At 57.5% G+C, this 17,912-nt stretch overlaps 1 protein-coding gene across 2 annotated transcripts in view; it reads left to right on the top strand.

The window, feature by feature from the left end:
- Positions 1-11,891, top strand: part of RUNX3 (RUNX family transcription factor 3) — a 60,611-nt gene extending 48,720 nt beyond the window's left edge. For both annotated transcript variants that reach the window (XM_082684702.1, XM_082684701.1), the window contains exons 5-6: positions 3,764-3,922; positions 8,744-11,891. In XM_082684702.1, coding sequence (XP_082540828.1) covers positions 3,764-3,922; positions 8,744-9,276 — 692 coding nt within the window. In that variant the 3' untranslated portion in view covers positions 9,277-11,891. The remainder of the gene's footprint in view (positions 1-3,763; positions 3,923-8,743) is intronic.
- The last annotated feature ends 6,021 nt before the right edge of the window (positions 11,892-17,912 follow it).

Below are 17,912 nucleotides of genomic sequence, written 5' to 3'. Positions count from 1 at the left end.
ATGGCGGCCCAAGAGGAGGGTGGAAAGAAGGCTGAGCCTTCTTCCCTCCTGGAGGCCCTTGCAGGGTTGGTGGCTGAGCTTCGTAATCTCCAGCCAGAGACTTGCAAAGCTGGAGGGGCCTCCGTGAGCCAGCTGTGCGGGGTAAACTGAGGCACATGGCGTGACAGGGCTGGGCCCCAGGTGACTGAGGGAGCGAGGCCAGAGCTCCCCCCCCCCAGCTCCCGCGGTGGGCAGCGGAATGAATCAAAGAGGTCTGTTCTGTAGGGCCATCTTCCCTCGGGCACGGGAAGTTCCGCTCTGCTCCAAATGTGGCAGCCGGGCCCCGTGGCTCCGAGACTCTCTGGTGCCCTGGCCACGTGGAGCCACGTCAGCTTCCCACCGCCCCTCCCTGCCAGTGGCCGCAGAGTTCCACGGTGGCGAGGAAGCGAGTCCCAGAGTCCTGTGAGGATGGCCTCGCTCCGGGAAGCGTGTCCTTGGTGAAGGCTCGGGCCAGACGACCTGATTTCTGTCCCAGACCAACCGCTTCGCCTAGGTCACATCCGGAGGCCTCCGCAGCCCCCCCCCCCCCCCCCCCCCCCGGACAGTGGGAGCTAAGAGGAGACCGTCAGGAGAAAGAACACTCCCCGGACTCGGCCTCAGGGGCCCGCGCATCGGGGTTGGCTCTGTCGGCCTGGCTGTGTTTCCCCAACTCCCCGTCGCTGATGTGGCCCTGCCTCCCGTGGCATGTGCTGGCGTAGAAGTGACCCGCATGGAGGGAGCACGCGCATAGACCTTGTTCGGCTGTAGAGGGGACACTACAGCTTCGGGTTGCAGCGGGGAGGGAGTGGGACTCGAGTGAGGCCACCAGGCCGCACAGGCGGCAGGCCTGTCCTCGAACCTGCGTGGGCCATGAGCCTTGCCCTCCCTCCTCCGGCCGCAGGAGTAACTGTAAACACTTGGTACACAGTGTGACTCAGAGACACGACTTTGTCCCACAGTGACGATAATGACAAGGCCTGAGGTTTTGCACCAGTTTTCGTGGAGCCCCATTGGCTCACGGCAAGCTTGTGGTTGACTAAGACACCCAGAATCTTTGCACCCGAGCTGCACTCAGGTCAGTCTGCAGTCCCCACGTCTATCCGGCCGACTTCCTGCCTGTTGAGATTGTCCCGAATTCATTTGTCCTCCAGCTTGTCCACATGGCCCTGCCATTTTCGGTGGCCGGCGCAGCCGTGTCGACAACACATCTTCCCAGGCCCCGTGACACTCCCCTAGTGACCACCCCCTGAGGGGTATCTGTTAAGCAGTCCTCAGTGGCTAAGCTTACCCAACCCACCAGAAAATGAAATCTCGAACTTTGAGGTTGCAAACTGGCAGCCCGTGAGCAGGACACATCCTACAAGTTGGTTTGGGGGTTTGGTTTTTTTTTTTTTTTTTCTCAGTATTAGAATTAATTGCCAGCATATAAACATTTCACATCAAAGCAGGTTTCTTCTGGTAAACTGGAAGTTCTGGCCACACTGGCCCCACCCCCATCAGGGCACCAGCCAACTGGACCGGGTGGCACTTGGCCCTTCCACAAGGCACACCCTCTCCAGTCCACCCCAACTCCCCACCCGTCCCATGTGCCTCACTTATGTGACTTGCTGGGTCCCCACAAGCATCAGAGCCTACAGCCCTAGCTCCAGCTAAAGTCACCCCCAGCCTCCATTTGGCCCCTTTGCAATGGTCCTGGGAGCAGCCCAGGGAGCCTGGCTAGAAGCCAAGCTGTCTCATCCCAGTTGACAGTGTCCCTTGGGCTCCAGGTCTGGGGCATCCTCCGAGGAGAAAGTGGGTTCCCTGCTTCCTGATGACTTGCTGAGCCCTCCCAGGACTACATGCTCATCTCTGAGAGCCCTCGGATGCCCATCTGAGGCAGGGATGGGCAGGGAGCATGGGCGTCTCTGGTGCCAGAATCCATCACATCTCCATTTTGAAAATCAGGAATCAAACCCATTCTGAGGCCTTCAGCTCAGTTTCCTCATTCCCAAGGGCGGTCACTAGTCATTTCATGCTTTTCCAGGCCCCCAGCATGTTTCCAGGCCTCAGGACGGGACAGTGAGGGCTTCTGTTTTCCTTCCCATCAACTTCTCTCCTCTTCCCTCCTTGTTAGTCTAGAAAACTTGGTAGGTCACCGCAGACGCGAGGACTCAGGCAAGCCTTCCCTCTCCCTTAGCCCCTCCCCATGTTTCTTCTCCGAGGGACCCCAGATACAGGACATCCTTCTCCCTTCCTCGCTGTGTGACTGAGGGCAAGCCTCTTCACCTCTCTGAGCTGCAGTTCTCTTTGTGAAAGGAGAACCTGGCCGCCCTGCCTGCCTGGCCTCCTGCCTCCGGGTCAGGGTTGGGATCCCGGTCTGAGGCTAACGGCTGGTGTTTGGATGATCAGCCCATTCTAGTGTCTGCACTGGAGACACAAAGAGGTGTGAAGAGGGCCCGGACGCGTACAGTTCCTGGGAGGGCCGCAGGTGAATAACAGAGGAAATGGGCAAACCACGTAATCACCCATCCTAGGGCATGACGGGCTGAGCGAGCTGCAGCCTCCAGGGCCAGGACCGGCAGGACAAGGGACATCTGCTGGCGAGTGTTGAGTGTTGAGTGTTCGGTCCTCCTCCTCGCTGAGCCTTCCCTCTGCGCCGGGGAGGGCTTCCGAGGTAGAGCAGGAGCTCTGTTGTGAGCAAACCAGGCTGAGACCGTTCAAGAGGGCCTGTGAGAAACTTGCTCTGTGTTTTCCATGCTGGAAAACACATCTTTCCAAGGCTAGAAAGAAAGACCACCAAACCGATCATATGGGGGGCCTCCCCAGAAGTTAGGGGGTGTCAAAGGAGCCATAGCCTGACCTGTAATTCTGTAATGCTTTCATTTTTGTAGAAGTTCGTGTGACACTTGTGAAATGTAAAATGAATAATTGAAAAAGTGCGCGGGGCGGGGGGCATCCCCACAAGCTTGACGTCATTCAGGAAGCCGTGAGGGGAGCCTCAGCTAGCTGTACAGAGGCAGGGGCATGAGCACCCGACCTGGCCCACACCCCCGGGGCCTGGGAGATGAAGCTGGACCCCTTCCTGAGGGGGCCCTGGGAGGGAAGTCCTGGGAAATGCTCACAGTTTCTCCAGGTGTGATGCCCCCAGCCAGGGGCACTGGTCCCCTGCCCACAGCTTCCAGTCAGAGGCGGGAGCTCAGCCCTGCCCGGAAGTGCCCCATGTCTCTTCTCACCCCCCTGGATTTTTCCCTTCTGTCTGAGGCGGGGACAAGAGAGGCGCGCCCTGGGGGTCCCAGGGTGGCTCAGGGCTGGTGCACCTGGTGGTCCCACTGCAGGGCCACGTCCCGTTATTCTTCTAGATATGGGCAGTGGCGGGGTGGAGGGGGGGGAGTCTGGGACACTGGGAGGCAGAGGGTGACAGCCCAAGTCCCACAGGAGCCCCCTTGAGCTACTTACACAGGCCTGCTGCCTCGGTTTCCCCTTCTGCACAGTGGGTTCTAGAGGTTCAGATAGAAGAACATATACTCCTATTCAGGCAGGCAGGGGTGAGACAGACCATCACGGCAGCCCCAAGGCAGCATGTCATGGCCATTCTCCATCCAGAAAGCCCGTGGGGAACCTCAGCAGAGGGGTTGATAGTCACCTGAGGATTGTCCTACGGATGTCTCAGGTTGGACCTCAGGGAGCACCTCCCAGCAGAGTGAGGCAGTGGGGTCTCCCTGAGACTCTCGGGAACTAGCACTGATGGGCTCCCCATGCTCTGCAGGGCACCGGCAGAAGCTGGAGGACCAGACCAAGCCATTCCCTGACCGCTTCGGGGACCTGGAACGGCTGCGCATGCGAGTGACGCCGAGCACGCCCAGTCCCCGTGGCTCGATCAGCACCACCAGCCACTATAGCAGCCAGGCCCAGACCCCCATCCAAGGTACGGCACTGGGGGAGCCGGGGGGCAGGGGGCGGGATGGTGGAGGGGGCCCTGCGCATGGCCCTGCTTCCCCAGAACAAAGGCTCCTCTGGAGGTCATTCACTGCACTGCCTTGTTTTATGAAGGAGAACAGTCCTGCTCATGGCCTCCTCCAGATGATTTCCAGGGATACTCTGCCCAGACCTGGGATAGGCCCTTCATTCGGTCACCCAGCAACCACATATGGACACCCTGTACATGCGATGCGCAGCGCCGGTCCCCAGGGACCCGCACGGATAGACACAGGCCCTGCCTCCGGGGGCTCACGGTCTCCTGAGTGACGTAGGCATTAATCCCCGAGTGTACCCGTTAAAATTGGGGTATGACTTGTCTAAGGAGCCTGTGACAGACCTGTCCCTGCTGAAGAGCCCACATGTCCCCCGTCTGAGGGAGGGGCAGTGGTGGGTGCCTCTGCCCGGGGCTGGGGCAACATTCCGATGCCATGACTGCACTCAGGTAAACTTTGTAAATGGCATAGTGATGTCGCAGCGCTGGGGACACCCAGCAACGCCTAGGAAAAGTCCGCCCTTGGCCCAGAGACGGCTTCCAAACAGGAAAGACAAGGGAGGCTTCTCAGCTGGGTCCCCAGACAGTGTCTGTGTCCCCATTGCCTGGATGGTTGTGGCAGACACACTGAGGCCTTGCAGAGTAGACGGGTGCCTGGCACGGGGCAGGTCCATACACGGCCGGGTGAGGAGGATTGACTGTTCTCTGGGCCCTTGGATTGGGTGGGGGCAGAGAGCCCTGGTCCTCGGTGCCGGACCGAGCCACATCCCGTAAGTGGCCATTCTTTCCCGGTCGTGCGGGGCCTGCTTACGACCCATCTGACAGATGAGTGAACTGAGGCCTAAGAGATGAAGAGCCACTTGTGGGGGCCAGAGCCCACTGATGACCATGTCCAAAGTCCCCATAGCACCTCCTCCCAGGAACTTTCTGCACTTTCTGCACTCCCAGGAACTTTCCCAGGTGCAGACGAGGGAGCCCCCGCAGGAAGAGCCCGAGGTAGGGGTGCGAGCTGACTCCAGGCCAAGCTTGGGGCTTAACTGGGGCTCTCCACTAAGGGAGGCCTTGCCCCCGGCCCTTGTGTGCCAGGCATGATACAGTGGCCGGGCCTTGGTACAACCCCTTCTTTTCTGGGACAGGAAACTTCTATTCTTGGTCCTGCTGAGCCCCTCAGGTGAGGAGAGACCCATGGGCTAGTGAGTTTGAGACAGTTAGTGGTTCTAGAGCCCAATGAGAGGGGCTTGCCGCATGGGGGTCTGACCTCAAGAGACCGGGAGAGGTTATCTCCTCTCCAGGTTCCTGCCCGGCCCCTGCCCGAAAGCCATCCTTGCTTCCATGTCCCATAGGCCAGCCCTTTTCCAGGTACAGTAGCCTAATACTCCAGGCCTTTCCCTGCCACGTGCAGAGCTGGGACCCAGTGCGTATCGGAGCCCAGCCAGGGAGCCCCAGAATCTAGAAGGTGAGGGTGAACAGTGGCTTCCTGGGCAGCAGCTCCCATGGAAGGAAAACCTACCTCTCCCTGGCCACAGTTGCATGGACATGGCTTTGAAATTGGTGCCTACAAGAGCCTGAGGCAAGCCTCCCCACCCCATGTCCAGAAGGGCCAGGCCAGAACCCCTGCCCCTCCCTGGGGCTGTGGGGAGAGGAGGCTGAGCCTGTATGGGGCGTGGCTGAGCCAGTCCTTCCCCTTCTGTGGCATCCTGTGGCCCCTCCCTACACACACACCCACCCCCATGGCAGCCTGTGTGGCCCTCTGCCCCTGCCAGCTCTCCCCCTCCCCGGGCCTGTGCTCTCTGGAGTGAACTTGCCATCAGGTAGACCTGGCTAGGGACCCAGCTATGTCAGGCACCAGCTGTGATCTCAGGCAGGTAACCTCACCTCGCTGAACCTCAGTGTTCCCATCTGTAATGTGGGGAGACGAGGGGTGTTGGCAGGGCTGGGTTTGGGGCCCCCTCATTGGTGTTGCCCCTGTGGTGGGATGAGCCCTCGCCCTCAGACTCTATCCTGGGGATCCCCCTCAAGTGACACCCCACTGTCACTTGTCTCAACGCCCCTTAATAGCTTTGACCCCCTGGCTTTGGTCACTAGTAAGCAGTGCTGAGGCCCCGACCCCTCCAGACGCCAGCCCCCAGCCCCCTCAGCTGTGGCTGCCCACGGTAGGGGCTTCTCATGGCTCAAAGGCCTCATTCAGCCACCATGCAGCAGCTGGGGCAATTTGGAGAAGAAAATAAACATTTCCTTCCAGTGTTGGGACTGGCTGCTCCTCAGCCGACCAGCTCGGGTTTCCCGGGGCTACTGGGCTGGGGGAATGGGGGCCGCACCCACAGGGGTGCTGAGGGCAGATACTCCCCCCTCCCCACCCCAGCTTGGCAGCAAGGCAGGAGAGGACATTGGCAGTCTGGGTGAGCCCAGCTCAGAGCCCACAGCCCATGGGAACTCCAGGGGCCACACACACCAGGCCCGGGTCCACCTTGCACAACCCTGAGCTTCCTGAGCCCTGTGTTTCCTGGGCTGCAGGCCTACTGCTGCGTTCTGGGGTCCCTGCTTGGGTTTCCTTTGTTTGGAGAATGGTGCTCCCATGGCGTGAGCGGCACTCACTTCCTGCGTTCTGAGTGGGTGTATCAGCCTCGTGCTTGGCTCTGCTTGGGGAGCCAGCCCCTGTCCCCAAGGCCTTCTGCTCTGTCATACTGAGATGACAGTGGGGAGTTAAGCACCTCTCTGATCTCTTGCACTCCAGGGCAGCACGGACTGGCCAGGGGCCCTGTTACAGAGAATACTAGATGTTCCAGAAGGCCCCGCTCATCTGGCCCCTTGACCCTACACCCACCCACCTGTAGCCTGGGAGCATTGCTCTGTTCTGATTCACGGTCGGGACCAGACCCAGAGCCCACTGCTAAGGCAACACCCCCAGTGGAGTCAGGAAGAGCCCAAAGCCCTGAGAAGTTACAGGTGTCACCTGAGGCCCCACAGCACCTTGGGCAGAGTTGGGGGAACTAGAGGCCTGAGGGTCCCTGCAGCTCACTGCCCCCAGCCAAGCCATGGTCAGAGCAGGCGGCACACACCGGGAGCCGCCCACGTGACAGGGACGGTCTCCCTCTGTGTCCTGCTCGGTGGGGGCGGCACGAGGGATGGGGACCAGACGAACTTGCCCTTAGGACCTCTGCTGGGGGTTCCTCCACCTCTCTGCTGCTGCCCAGAGTCACCCCTCGACCAGGCCACAAGGCAGGAGGGTCAGGGACGCGTCCTCACAGGGCCCTGCATGGGGCAGTTCTCTTGGGTGCCCAGAGCAAGAGGTGTCCCAGCCAGTGCACAGGGCAACCTCAGTGGCCTCTGTTGTGTGCGGGTCTAAGTACTTTCCGTGTAGTAACTCACTTAATCCCTAGCACTGTCACTGCCTGTTTTTTTTATGTGGGAAGACTGAGGCACAGAGCAGCTAAGTGACTTGCCCAGTAAGTATCAGACCCAAGACAAGTGCTGGGCTGGGCTGCCTCAGAGACGGGACAGCTACCTATCAGGCACATGTCAGGGCTAAAACAGGAGCCCTAGGATTTTGTGCCAGGTCCAGTGTGCCATGTAACCCTGAGGCAAGTGCCTCACCCTCTCTGGGCTTGAGTTTTCCTGCCGAAGGGGTTAGACTCAATCCTAAAGCCCCTTTGAATGCTGAGGTTTTGGGGGGGGGGGGTCTGCAACTGCAAGAGTAGGGGACAGAGGCAGAGAGACCCTTGTCTGGGAGAACAGAGAAGAGCCATACCTGCAGACACTAGGGCAGGACTGGGGCTGCACCCTGGGTCCCTCCGTGTGAAGGCCGGCTCCGGGCCACCAGGCCCCTCCGGCTGCCATCTCACTGTTGCTGAGGCAAACGAAGGTGGCATCTCTTCTCTGTCGGGCCACCAGTCAGCCCCAGTCTACAGGACAGCCCTGGAGGCCCAGGCCCGGGGCGAGGGAAGCTGCCTGAGCCCCGCTTGGGCAGGGGAGGTGCCTGCACCCAGCAGCAGGGAGTGGAAAGCAGAGGCCCCACGATGAGCTCCAGTCCTTCCTGGGCATCATTAGGAAAAACCATTCCTGGGCCTCAGTTGCCTTATCTGTAAAAGCAAGCTACAGCTCCCAAGCTCAGAGCACCATTGGAGACTCTTCATACCCACAGTCTTTCGAGCTATTAACGGGGAGGGAGGAAGGCAGAAGCGGCTCTTCACACCCCCAGGGGCCCCGGGGGGTGGGGGGCCCACCTTCATGCTCTAGAATGACTCTGAGCTGCTGGGCTATAAAGAGGACTCCACAAGGAGAAAGAAAATCCCTCCCCCTTCTCCACCTGTCCGGGGAGGTCCCCATGGCCACCTACAGCCCAGGCAGCCGCTCCCACCTGCCTCCCAGGTGGGGCCGGATTCCGAGTCAGGCAGGTTCCAGCGCACCAGCAGCCCAGGGCGGGAAGAGCCCAGGCAAATCTAGAAGCAGGGAGTCCCGCAAATGGCCTGTGAAACAGAGCCCCGAGGTCAGTCTTTTTTCCCCCCACTTAAGATTTCCTTATTTATGTGAGAGAGAGAGAGAGCACATGTGCTCAGCGCAGAGGGGCAGCGGGAGGGTCTGAAGCAGATTCCCCCTGAACTTGGAGCCCCTCGCGGGGCTCAATCTCACAGCCCTGAGATCACAACCTGCGCCGAAACGGAGTCAGGCACCCCACCAGCAGGACCGCCCAGGCGCCCCTCCGCGGGTCGTTTCGTCAAGAGGCCCTCCTGGGGTGCTGCCAGGCCATGACGGACTGTCCCCCTTGCTGTCCCCCAGGCACCTCGGACTTGAACCCGTTCTCCGACCCCCGCCAGTTTGACCGCTCCTTCCCAGCGTTGCAGACGTTCACGGAGAGCCGTTTCCCCGACCCCAGGATGCATTACCCCGGGGCCATGCCGGCCGCCTTCCCCTACAGCGCCACGCCCTCGGGCAGCCTCAGCGTGGCGGGCATGCCCACCACCGGCCGCTTCCACCACACCTACCTCCCGCCGCCCTACCCGGGGGCCCCGCAGAACCAGAGCGGGCCTTTCCAGGCCAACCCGTCTCCCTACCACCTGTACTACGGCGCGTCCTCCGGCTCCTACCAGTTCTCCATGGTGGCCGGCAGCAGCAGCAGCGGGGGCGAGCGCTCCCCGACCCGCATGCTGGCCTCCTGCACCAGCAGCGCCTCTGTCGCCGCGGGCAACCTCATGAACCCCAGCCTGGGCGGCCAGAGCGACAGCGTGGAGGCGGACGGCAGCCACAGCAACTCCCCTACCGCCCTGAGCACGCCGGGCCGCATGGACGAGGCCGTGTGGCGGCCCTACTGACCCCCCCGGGGTCCAAGCAGATGGCTCCCGGCGGAGGCAGGGATCCCACGAAACTTCCGGACAAGTGGCTGACCCGGCTCGAAGCTCCAGGCAGGAGTGGGACTTACCGCTCCAGGCCAGTCATGGGCGCAGGGGCCACAAGGCCTGGGGCCTAGAGCTGGTGGGCGGCTCTGAGAGCATCCAGTCCAGCCACGTCATTGTACAAATAGGTAGGGACTTCCCTCAGGACGCTGCCCCTAGCCCAGACCCTCATCATCTCATCCCACGTTCCTGTGGGAAGGTTATCCTCCTGCCGCGCCCCCGGAATGACCTGGCTCTCCCCAGCCATGCCCGGTGCTATCACAGGGCCCAGGTTCCCTGGGGCAGAGACCATCTCTGTTCCAGAGAGAGGTGGCTTTTGCCCACACGGCTTGGCCTCTGACCCACGGGGCCCTGGAAAGACCTCCCCACCCGCTCCCCTTCCTCAAAGACCCTGTACCCGTGGGCCCAGCCCTTCCTTAGCATTTATGCAAATTGAATCAGAACTGGAAGGTCTCTCCACCCCTGAAAGGGTTTCCCTTCATTGTATGGATGGGGACAGGGTCCATCCAAGGGCTCCTGGAAGTCACTGGCAGAGATGGGATGAGAACACCCTCAAGCCAGTCTCCCCCCCTCCCCCGCCCCCTACCCACCACCCGAGACCTACCCCCGCCAGCTCTGCTTCCCTAGAGTTCCTAACAGCCGAAAGCTCCCATCCTGTCTCAGCTATCTGCGGGTCCCAGGCCCCCCAGGAGACTAGCCAATGGCAGCAGGTCCCTAAAACCAGGAAAAATACCTGCAGACAGGTCCTCCGTGCACTTTACCAGCCCAAGGCGTTTGCCCTCTGTTCTCTTGGTGGAGGGCCAAAGATCCCCCCTACCCTTGCCCCCAGGCTGGTCTCAGAATTGCCATTTGTGGAAAGAGCACGGGGCCCAGAGAGGTCCTAGCAGAAGGCATTGGTGAGAGGTCACAGGGTCAGATTTCAGCTTCCCTGTCCCACCTTGGTCCAGGCAAGCTGTGCACACTCCACAACCCCAGGCTTGTGGGCCGGCCCGGTCAGATCTTCTAGCCTCTAACAGGGTTCCATCTTGAACCGGTCTGGGTTCCAAAAGCAGGCTTGGACAAAAACCAGTTTTTAAAGCTGATTTTAGAATAAGAAACATCAAATATTTTCAAACCCCCCGTCTCTTAGAGGTAAAGCCTTGCAGTAGCGAACAGCATCCTCTCTGCCTTCTGGGAGTGGCATTGTCAGGCCCTCCGGCATCACACCAACTCCCACCCAAGGGCCCATGTTGGTGGGGACCCAAGGGAACCCCAGGTGACACTAGAACTCACATCTGCAGCTCTCAGATACCCACCCAACAGGAAGTAGAGAGGTGGGGTGGCGGCAGAAGGGCCAGCCAGCACCTCAGCTCGGCACAGCCCCTGGCCTCAGGAAGGAAAGTATTGCCCCTTTAGTTTGCAGACAGGAAAGCAGGACTTGCCCGGGGCTTCAGGTTACACAGATACTCGAGTCTGAGTTTAGTTCAAAAAAGGCACAAGTGGGAAAGGACGAGAAAACCTGTCAGGGCTAGACAGCACATAACGTGTGGTTTTCAGTCATTGTTTCAGCCACATCCTCTGTGGATATGACAACCTTTCCTCCTCCATTGTCGTCTCTGTGAGAGCTCTCTGCCAGCCACGCCACACACCCCCGCCCCCAACCTGAAACAGAGGGCAGCTGATGTGCCCGGCTATGCACTCTGGCGAGTTAGGAAGTCCTGGTGATCTTACACCCGACCCGCTGCAGTTTCTCTGGGCCTGTCCTCACTGGAAAAAAACAGTCTCCATCTCAAGATAGCTGCTGGGGTGTCCTGCTGACTCTCCGCATGCAGCGGGGGGGGGGGGGGGGGGGTCGCCACCCCTTCTCAGGAAGCAGCTGCAAATCCATTGCCCTGGTCCCCTCACCCACTCCCCCCCCCTCGCTTCTTCTCCGTGGTTGCAGACTGGCCCCAGGCCTGCGTAGGAGGCACCCTGGGGTTCCCAGTGCCCAGCACTTTGTAGCCCCACTCCGGATTACTAGCCCTTCCTGAGAGCCAAGCCCTGGTAGGGGCAGAGACAGGAAATAAATGCATCCCTCCTCCCACATGCCCGCGCCCCCTCCCACAAGTAAAAGTGATGACAGTCATGCCGAGTCTGGTTTTCAGGCCCATAGTGGGTGCAGACAGCTCTGGCTGCTAGAAATGGGTCCTTATTTACAAGGCTGCTTTAAAGTTGTCCCAGGCGAACACACTGATTTAGAAAGCACAAGGAAATGGAGAAGTTTTGATAACCATATTACTGTAAGCTTGGTGGTGGCGGGTACAGACCCTTGGTGACATACTGTCATGTTGAGGTGTTAACACCTGCCACATGCACATCTTCGGTAAAACCGTCTCAGAGCTGGGAAGGGGGTGGGGGGAGGGTGGAACCTGCTTTGCACTATAATTTGCTTAATGTGTTTGTTTTCAATGCACAACTTGCTGTATGGTACACTGTTCATTCTCTGTCTATTTAACTGTAAAATGGAATTTTGACTGATTTGTTACAATAATATAACTCTGAGATGTGTTGAAGGATCCCAGTGCCAGACTTTAGAGCTGGGGGGGGGTGGGGGGGAAGGGCAGGGAGACCTCCCACTGTGGCCAAGGGCGAACAGGGCAGCATCTGGGAACAAGAATCCGACTAAACCCACTGCTTAGGAGACCTCCAGCACCCTGGCCTCCCTGCATCCAGCTTCATCAGTAATGCCCACGGAGACCGCTCTGGGCAAGCGAGGCCCCCTCCTGGTGTGGCCGAAACCCAGGAGGAACGTCAAACAGGTCTTCAGGGTGCCACTGCCCCTCGCAAGTGGCCCATGACTATTCATAAGTAGACCGGAGGAGCAGTGTACCCCATGTTTTTCCCCCAGCTCGGAGGGAGGCAGGGGCAGAGGTGGGTGGAGGGAGTGCAGCCTCGGGGCCCCCTCTGGGGCCTGTGTTCACTGGAACAGGGACAGTTTAACAGCGGTCTGAACTACAAAGCAGGCAGCTCTGTCAACTCCCTCAGTTTGCAGATGAGACAGTTAAGGTGCAAAGAGGAGGGTGTCACCTGGCTTCACATCTCCCGAGTTGTTTGTGGTTGGCGGCAGGCACTGTGTGTGTGACTGCATGGGGACCTGCCTTGGTCCCTGACACCTTGGTCCCTGCCCCCACCCCCATCGTACCTGTCCAGGTGGGACCTGACAAGGGGAATTTTCATAAGAACAAACCTTATTCTCTAATGAGAATACTTCAACACTAATCCCAAGACTTTGCCCCTTTCTGTTAGGTTGGTCTACCTGAAACCCAACACCTAACAGGAAGTTTCCATTTCTTCCACCTAAAACTTTGATCCAGGCCCCTGCCCCCAAGGCACCCCTTGGGCCCCAGGGACCGCAGGTTGCCTCTCAATAAGCCTCCAGCCACAGCTCTCCGTCCCGAACAGGCCAACACTCTGTTTCCATGAGTGCGTTGAGCTGGGGCCATTTTGTAGGCAATCTTGGACATTAGGAGGGGACCACAGTTCAAGCCCACCCCCCCCCCCCCCGCACCACCACACTTTGGTGCCACAGCTGATGGGAGAGGAGCTGTGGCTTCTAGAGCCCCTGACTCAAAGCTCCATTGCCTTCCCCAAGCAGGCACAGACCAGCACGCCCAGCGCTTCCAAGGGGGAAAACTGAGGCAGGAAGAAGTCCTGGGACTTGCTTTTGGGTGGGGGGTGGTGGGGGACGGGGTTGCAGTCCAAGAGCTTGAGGGCTGTGGGGGCAGTGCTGCAGTAACCACAGTGGCCTGCAGGTGGCAGCAGACAAGGACCCTGTGGGGGTCCCTCAGGGCGGTTGTTGCAGGGACTTCCTAATCTTGGGAGGTTCGTCAGAAGGGCCTGGAAATGTCTTGGTTGGAAGAATTGGCTTTCCCTGCTTCAGCTGTGCAGCAGTGGGTGGTCCCTGGCCCTGTCTAAGCTTCCTTTTCTATTCAAACAGTACCTGAGCATACACTGCCAAGCCCCAGTGGGTGTGTGGAATCACAGGTCTGTGATGGCTAAAGGCTCGATGTACACAGCTTGAAGGAGAGGTTGACGGCCCTAGTTCACCAAGCCCGGAGTCCTGGAGCCCTGGCCAGTTGCCCCCATGTCCCTAGAGCCGCCATCAGGAGCTCAGGACAGGAAGCAGCCCGTTCAGGATGAGGAGGTCACTTTGTCCTGGAGTCTGGGAGCCCCTTGGCCTCCAGCAACTCCAGGAGTTGCTCTGGGCTGAGGAGTGTCTACAGTGTCACCAAACCCCATGCCTGCCCCACAGCCTCTGTGCTGGCCTGGCCACAGGCTGAGCGTGGCAGTGCAGGCTTTTGGACTCCCAGGGGTGGCCTCCTGGACACGGGGATGTGCTTGGCACCCCCTGGGAAGGGATGTGGGCCCCAAACAGAGGACTGCCCACCCCTCCCTCCCACCCCAGCCGGACTGCAAATGCAGGGCTTCGGGCCATGGGGATGGCTCTGGCTTCTATTCTGAGAGGGACATCCTGGAGGGGGTTTGATGGCTCGAGATAGTGACACGTGCCGAGGGGGGACATTGTGAGGGTCTTAGAAGACTCCTGGGGGGTCAGCAGGGGGTATGCTGGGGAGGGTCATGGCTGGACACAGACCCCATAAACACAGGCACCCAGGTCTCTCCCCTCCCCCAGGCACGGCCCAGGGGACAGCTCTCAGCTACACCAGACACCCGCTTGGCCACGTGAGCAGGGAATGGCACCTCAGCGGGTCGGTTCATTTTGGGGTCGTAAATGAAATGAGCTGTCAAACAAATGGGAGTAGGGGCAGCCAGAGTGAAAGAATGAACTGTTCCTTGCGGAAACCCGGAGTGCCCCCATTCCTCCCCCATGAGGGCCAGGGAGTTGGAAGGGGGAGGGGCGCACCCCCCAACATCCGCACCCACACCTGTGTGGTCCAGCAGCTAGAGGAGCCTGGGGGGCCGGATTCCAGGCTTCCTATTTTTAGTTTTGCAGCTAAACTCGTGCTGTTTTATATATTTATATTCACCCGCAGAGAAAGCCTGCCCTGAGGCCGGGCCGGGAGGAAGGCTTCAGGGGCAGGGGAGTGGAGCAGCCCCAGAGCCAGTTTTCTGGAGCCACCCTTCCTTTGTGCCCACACGGGCTGCTGGAAACAGTTGTGGCCTCGCTGGCGTCCTAATGGATGGCAGCTGTCTGGGCCGCACCACGCCACTCTGCTCTTTTGGCCTAATGTCTGCAAGGCCTTAGCCAGGCTTGTTCACTCTTTTGCAAAACAGAGCCTCAAGCCCCACCATACCACCAGCTGCCACACGGCAAGAAGAAAAGGCAAATAAGTCACAGCCATGCTCTTGAGGAGCCCATAGGGCTGACAGGAGAACAGGTGTGCTAACCCATAGAATATGTGAGTAGATAACACAAGATGGAAAGATCAGGAAGTTCATCCAGCAGAGATGGGGCAGCTGGGCCTTCTAAACAGAGGGCACCGCCTGCACACAGGCCCGAACGACAGTAGCGTGACGGTGGGAAAGGTGGAGTAACAGCGACAGGATGGGGAGACAGGTGGGCCCGGGTCCCAGGGGCCTGAGGCCAATTGGAGAGGATTTGGTTATACAGGGACCGGGGAGCCAATCTGAGGTGTGGGGCACATGCAGATAGGTGTGTGTTGGAGGGGATAGCACTGTGGTGGCGTGGAATGTGGGCTGAATGCAGGTGAAGAGACCTGTCCACAGGCTACTGCAATAGTCCAGGCAAAGGAGGGCAAAGCCTGTGCGAAATGGCGGGAGGAGGAGTAAAGCGTTCCGAAGGCACTTTCAGCACTAAAGTCACAGGAACGACCCCATGCCCCAAACCTCAGCTCTGTCTTTCTGGGTTTCTCAGGGTTTGTAGCAGCCGATGGAGCCACCGGAGACAAGGTTGCAATAATAGTTTGCAATAAGAGTTTTAGTTCTTACCAGCTGTGCAAAAACAGCCCTGACCTCTCCCTGACCTCCCACTCCACAGGTTGTCCTGTCTCATGACAGCCCCCTGACCACGACACTCAAGACCACCGGCAGCCTCTCAGACTAAAGCTTTCAGGTTCGGAGGCTCGTCCAGCCATCCTACTCTCCGCCAGGCCTGAATATGTAATAGTTATAAGACCCTGAGTTTGAGGTTCCCAAGTTCTCTGTATTACAAATTGTAAAATCACATTTAAAATTACACTAAATAAGGGGGCATCTGGGTAGCTCAGTCGGTTAAGCATCTGACTCTTTGTTTCAGGTCAGGTCATGGTCTCAGGGTCCTGAGATCAAGCCCTGTGTCAGCCTCTGTGCTAGGTGTGGAACATGCTTCAGATTCTCTCGAAAAAAAAATTAAAATAAAATTTTAAAAAAACACACTAAACAATACATAGTCATGGGAGAAGAAGGAGATAATACAGATTACCAAAAAGAACACAAGAAAAATTTACTACAATCCCACCCCTTCAAAGATAATCATTGTTAATATTTTCAGTGGGTTTTTTTCCCCCATCTAGAACTCTCTTTTCTCTAAATATGTAAACACTTTTCTAGGGATAAACATTTTTTAGCCTTATATACATTGTGTAACAGTATATCAAATAATGTATTTTAAAGATAGAAACAAAAGTAATCTAGAATGAAATCACTGGAAGAAGGATGGGGTTATAGCTGCTTTCTAAATTCTTCATTTTTTGGTGTTTTCCAAAGTTCTCCAAAATGAGCACATTTGTCAATGAGATCACATACTAAACTTCTAGACCTTGATAAATATCCAAGCAGAGGAGTTCAAGATCAGATTTGGACCAATGCTTTTGACAACAGCTGAGGCATCACCACTTCCAGGAAGCCTTCCTTGATAACTCCATGCTTTCTCTGGGCATTTATCTTTGAAATAAGAACAACAACCACAGCAATAACTGATACTGCCTGGCAAGCACTGTTGTCAATATTTTGTCATTTTTAACTGAGCTCCTTGAGGTTTATGCTGTCACTGTCCCCATTTTACAGATGAGGAAACTAAGGACCAAGAATAAAATTCCCTCCCAGTCCTAGTGAGGGCGGAGCAATACCTGAAAAGTCTGTTTGCTTCCCATCAGCTGAAGGTATTAGGGGCTCAAAAGTAAGAACTGACTTCAGGGAAAAGGCACTATTTCCTGCACATATGAGTTCGTACCCCAGGGCTCATACTTGCATAAAGACTGATCATTAAAATGGAAAAGGAAAAAAGAAAAAGAAGTCAAAAGGAAAAAAGTCAAAAAAGGAAAAAGAAATCGCTTTGTAATTTTTTTATCTTTTGTTTTAAAAACCAGGAGCAGATGGGACACCTGGGTGGCTTGGTTAAGCATCTGCCTCTGGCTCAGGTCATGAACCCTTGCTCCTGGGATGGAGTCCTGCATTGGGCTCCTTGCTCAGCAAGGAGTCTGCTTCTCCCTCTCCCTCTGCTGCTCCCCCTGCTTGTGCTCTCTCTCTCAAAGAAATCTTAAAAAAATAAAACAAAAAGCAGAAGCAGAAAGGATGCAAGGCTTCATGGCCCTTTCACTGCTTCTGAGAGGGATGTGTCTGCCTTTCTGGGTCGTGATTCTCAGAGTCACGAAGCAGGAAATCAAAAGACGGAAATCCGTGTCTCAGCACCCTCTGGTGACCCCCCCCCCAGGCCCTCCTTCCCCATTTGAGAGGACGCCCCATGAATGAGGCTTCCTTGGAGGTGAGCCGCGGGGCCCCCTCCCCCCAGATCTGCACACAGGGGGCCCTATCTGCCAAGGTGGCGGTCTCGCCCTGCCTCACACAAGTTCTATTTCTTTTTCCATGAAAACAACTCAGTCCTAAATCACCAATGCCTGAAATTAGAAAAATACGAGGCCCATATTATCATAAAACGATTTTAACACAGTGGGGCCTTCCTGGTGGCAGGAGGGGTAGCCGAGAGCTCCATGGCGACCCCTTCCAGTCACAGCCCCTGGAAATGCTCAGAGGGACGCGAAATTTGGTTTTCATTAGCAGCGAATGTGAGGAGTTCTGTCGCTCTGAATGGACCTTTGATTCTGGCTGGCGGTGGAATCTTTCCAGGGCCCAGTGAGTTTTGTTTTGTTTTGTGTTTTTTTCACAGAAAATGGGCCAGGCCCTCCTCGCTTATATCTCCCTGGACTACGCGGGGATTGGGCAACACCCCAACCTCTTGACTTCTAAAGTCAACACCTGGGGCCAGCAAGAGAGGCACCGAGACCATTCGGCTTTATTGACTCTGAGGTTTTATTAAAAATGTTATGTTTCCTTGAGGTCTGCGCCAGACCCAACAAGAAGACCAGCCAGTGAGGGGCTGGCCGGGGCCAAGGGGATTTTCAGCACCTGAAAGACAGCCTACCTTGACCTGATTTCTCCCACCCCAGTGACCCCCAGAAAGGGTCTTTGATTTAGAATCTCCACAGGATGCCTGGGTGGTTCAGTGGGTCAAGCCTCTGCCTTTGGCTCAGGTCATGATCTCAGGGTCCTGGGATCGAGCCCCGCATCGGGCTCTCCGCTCAGCGGAGAGCCTGCTTTCCCCTCTGTCTCTGTCTGCCTCTCTGCCTACTTGTGATCTC

The sequence above is a fragment of the Mustela nivalis genome (assembly GCF_964662115.1).
Source record: "Mustela nivalis genome assembly, chromosome: 10".
In the NCBI taxonomy this organism is placed as follows: domain Eukaryota; kingdom Metazoa; phylum Chordata; class Mammalia; order Carnivora; family Mustelidae; genus Mustela; species Mustela nivalis.
The sequence above is the reverse complement of the archived record's forward strand: the minus strand, read 5'-3'. Positions and strand labels throughout refer to the sequence as shown.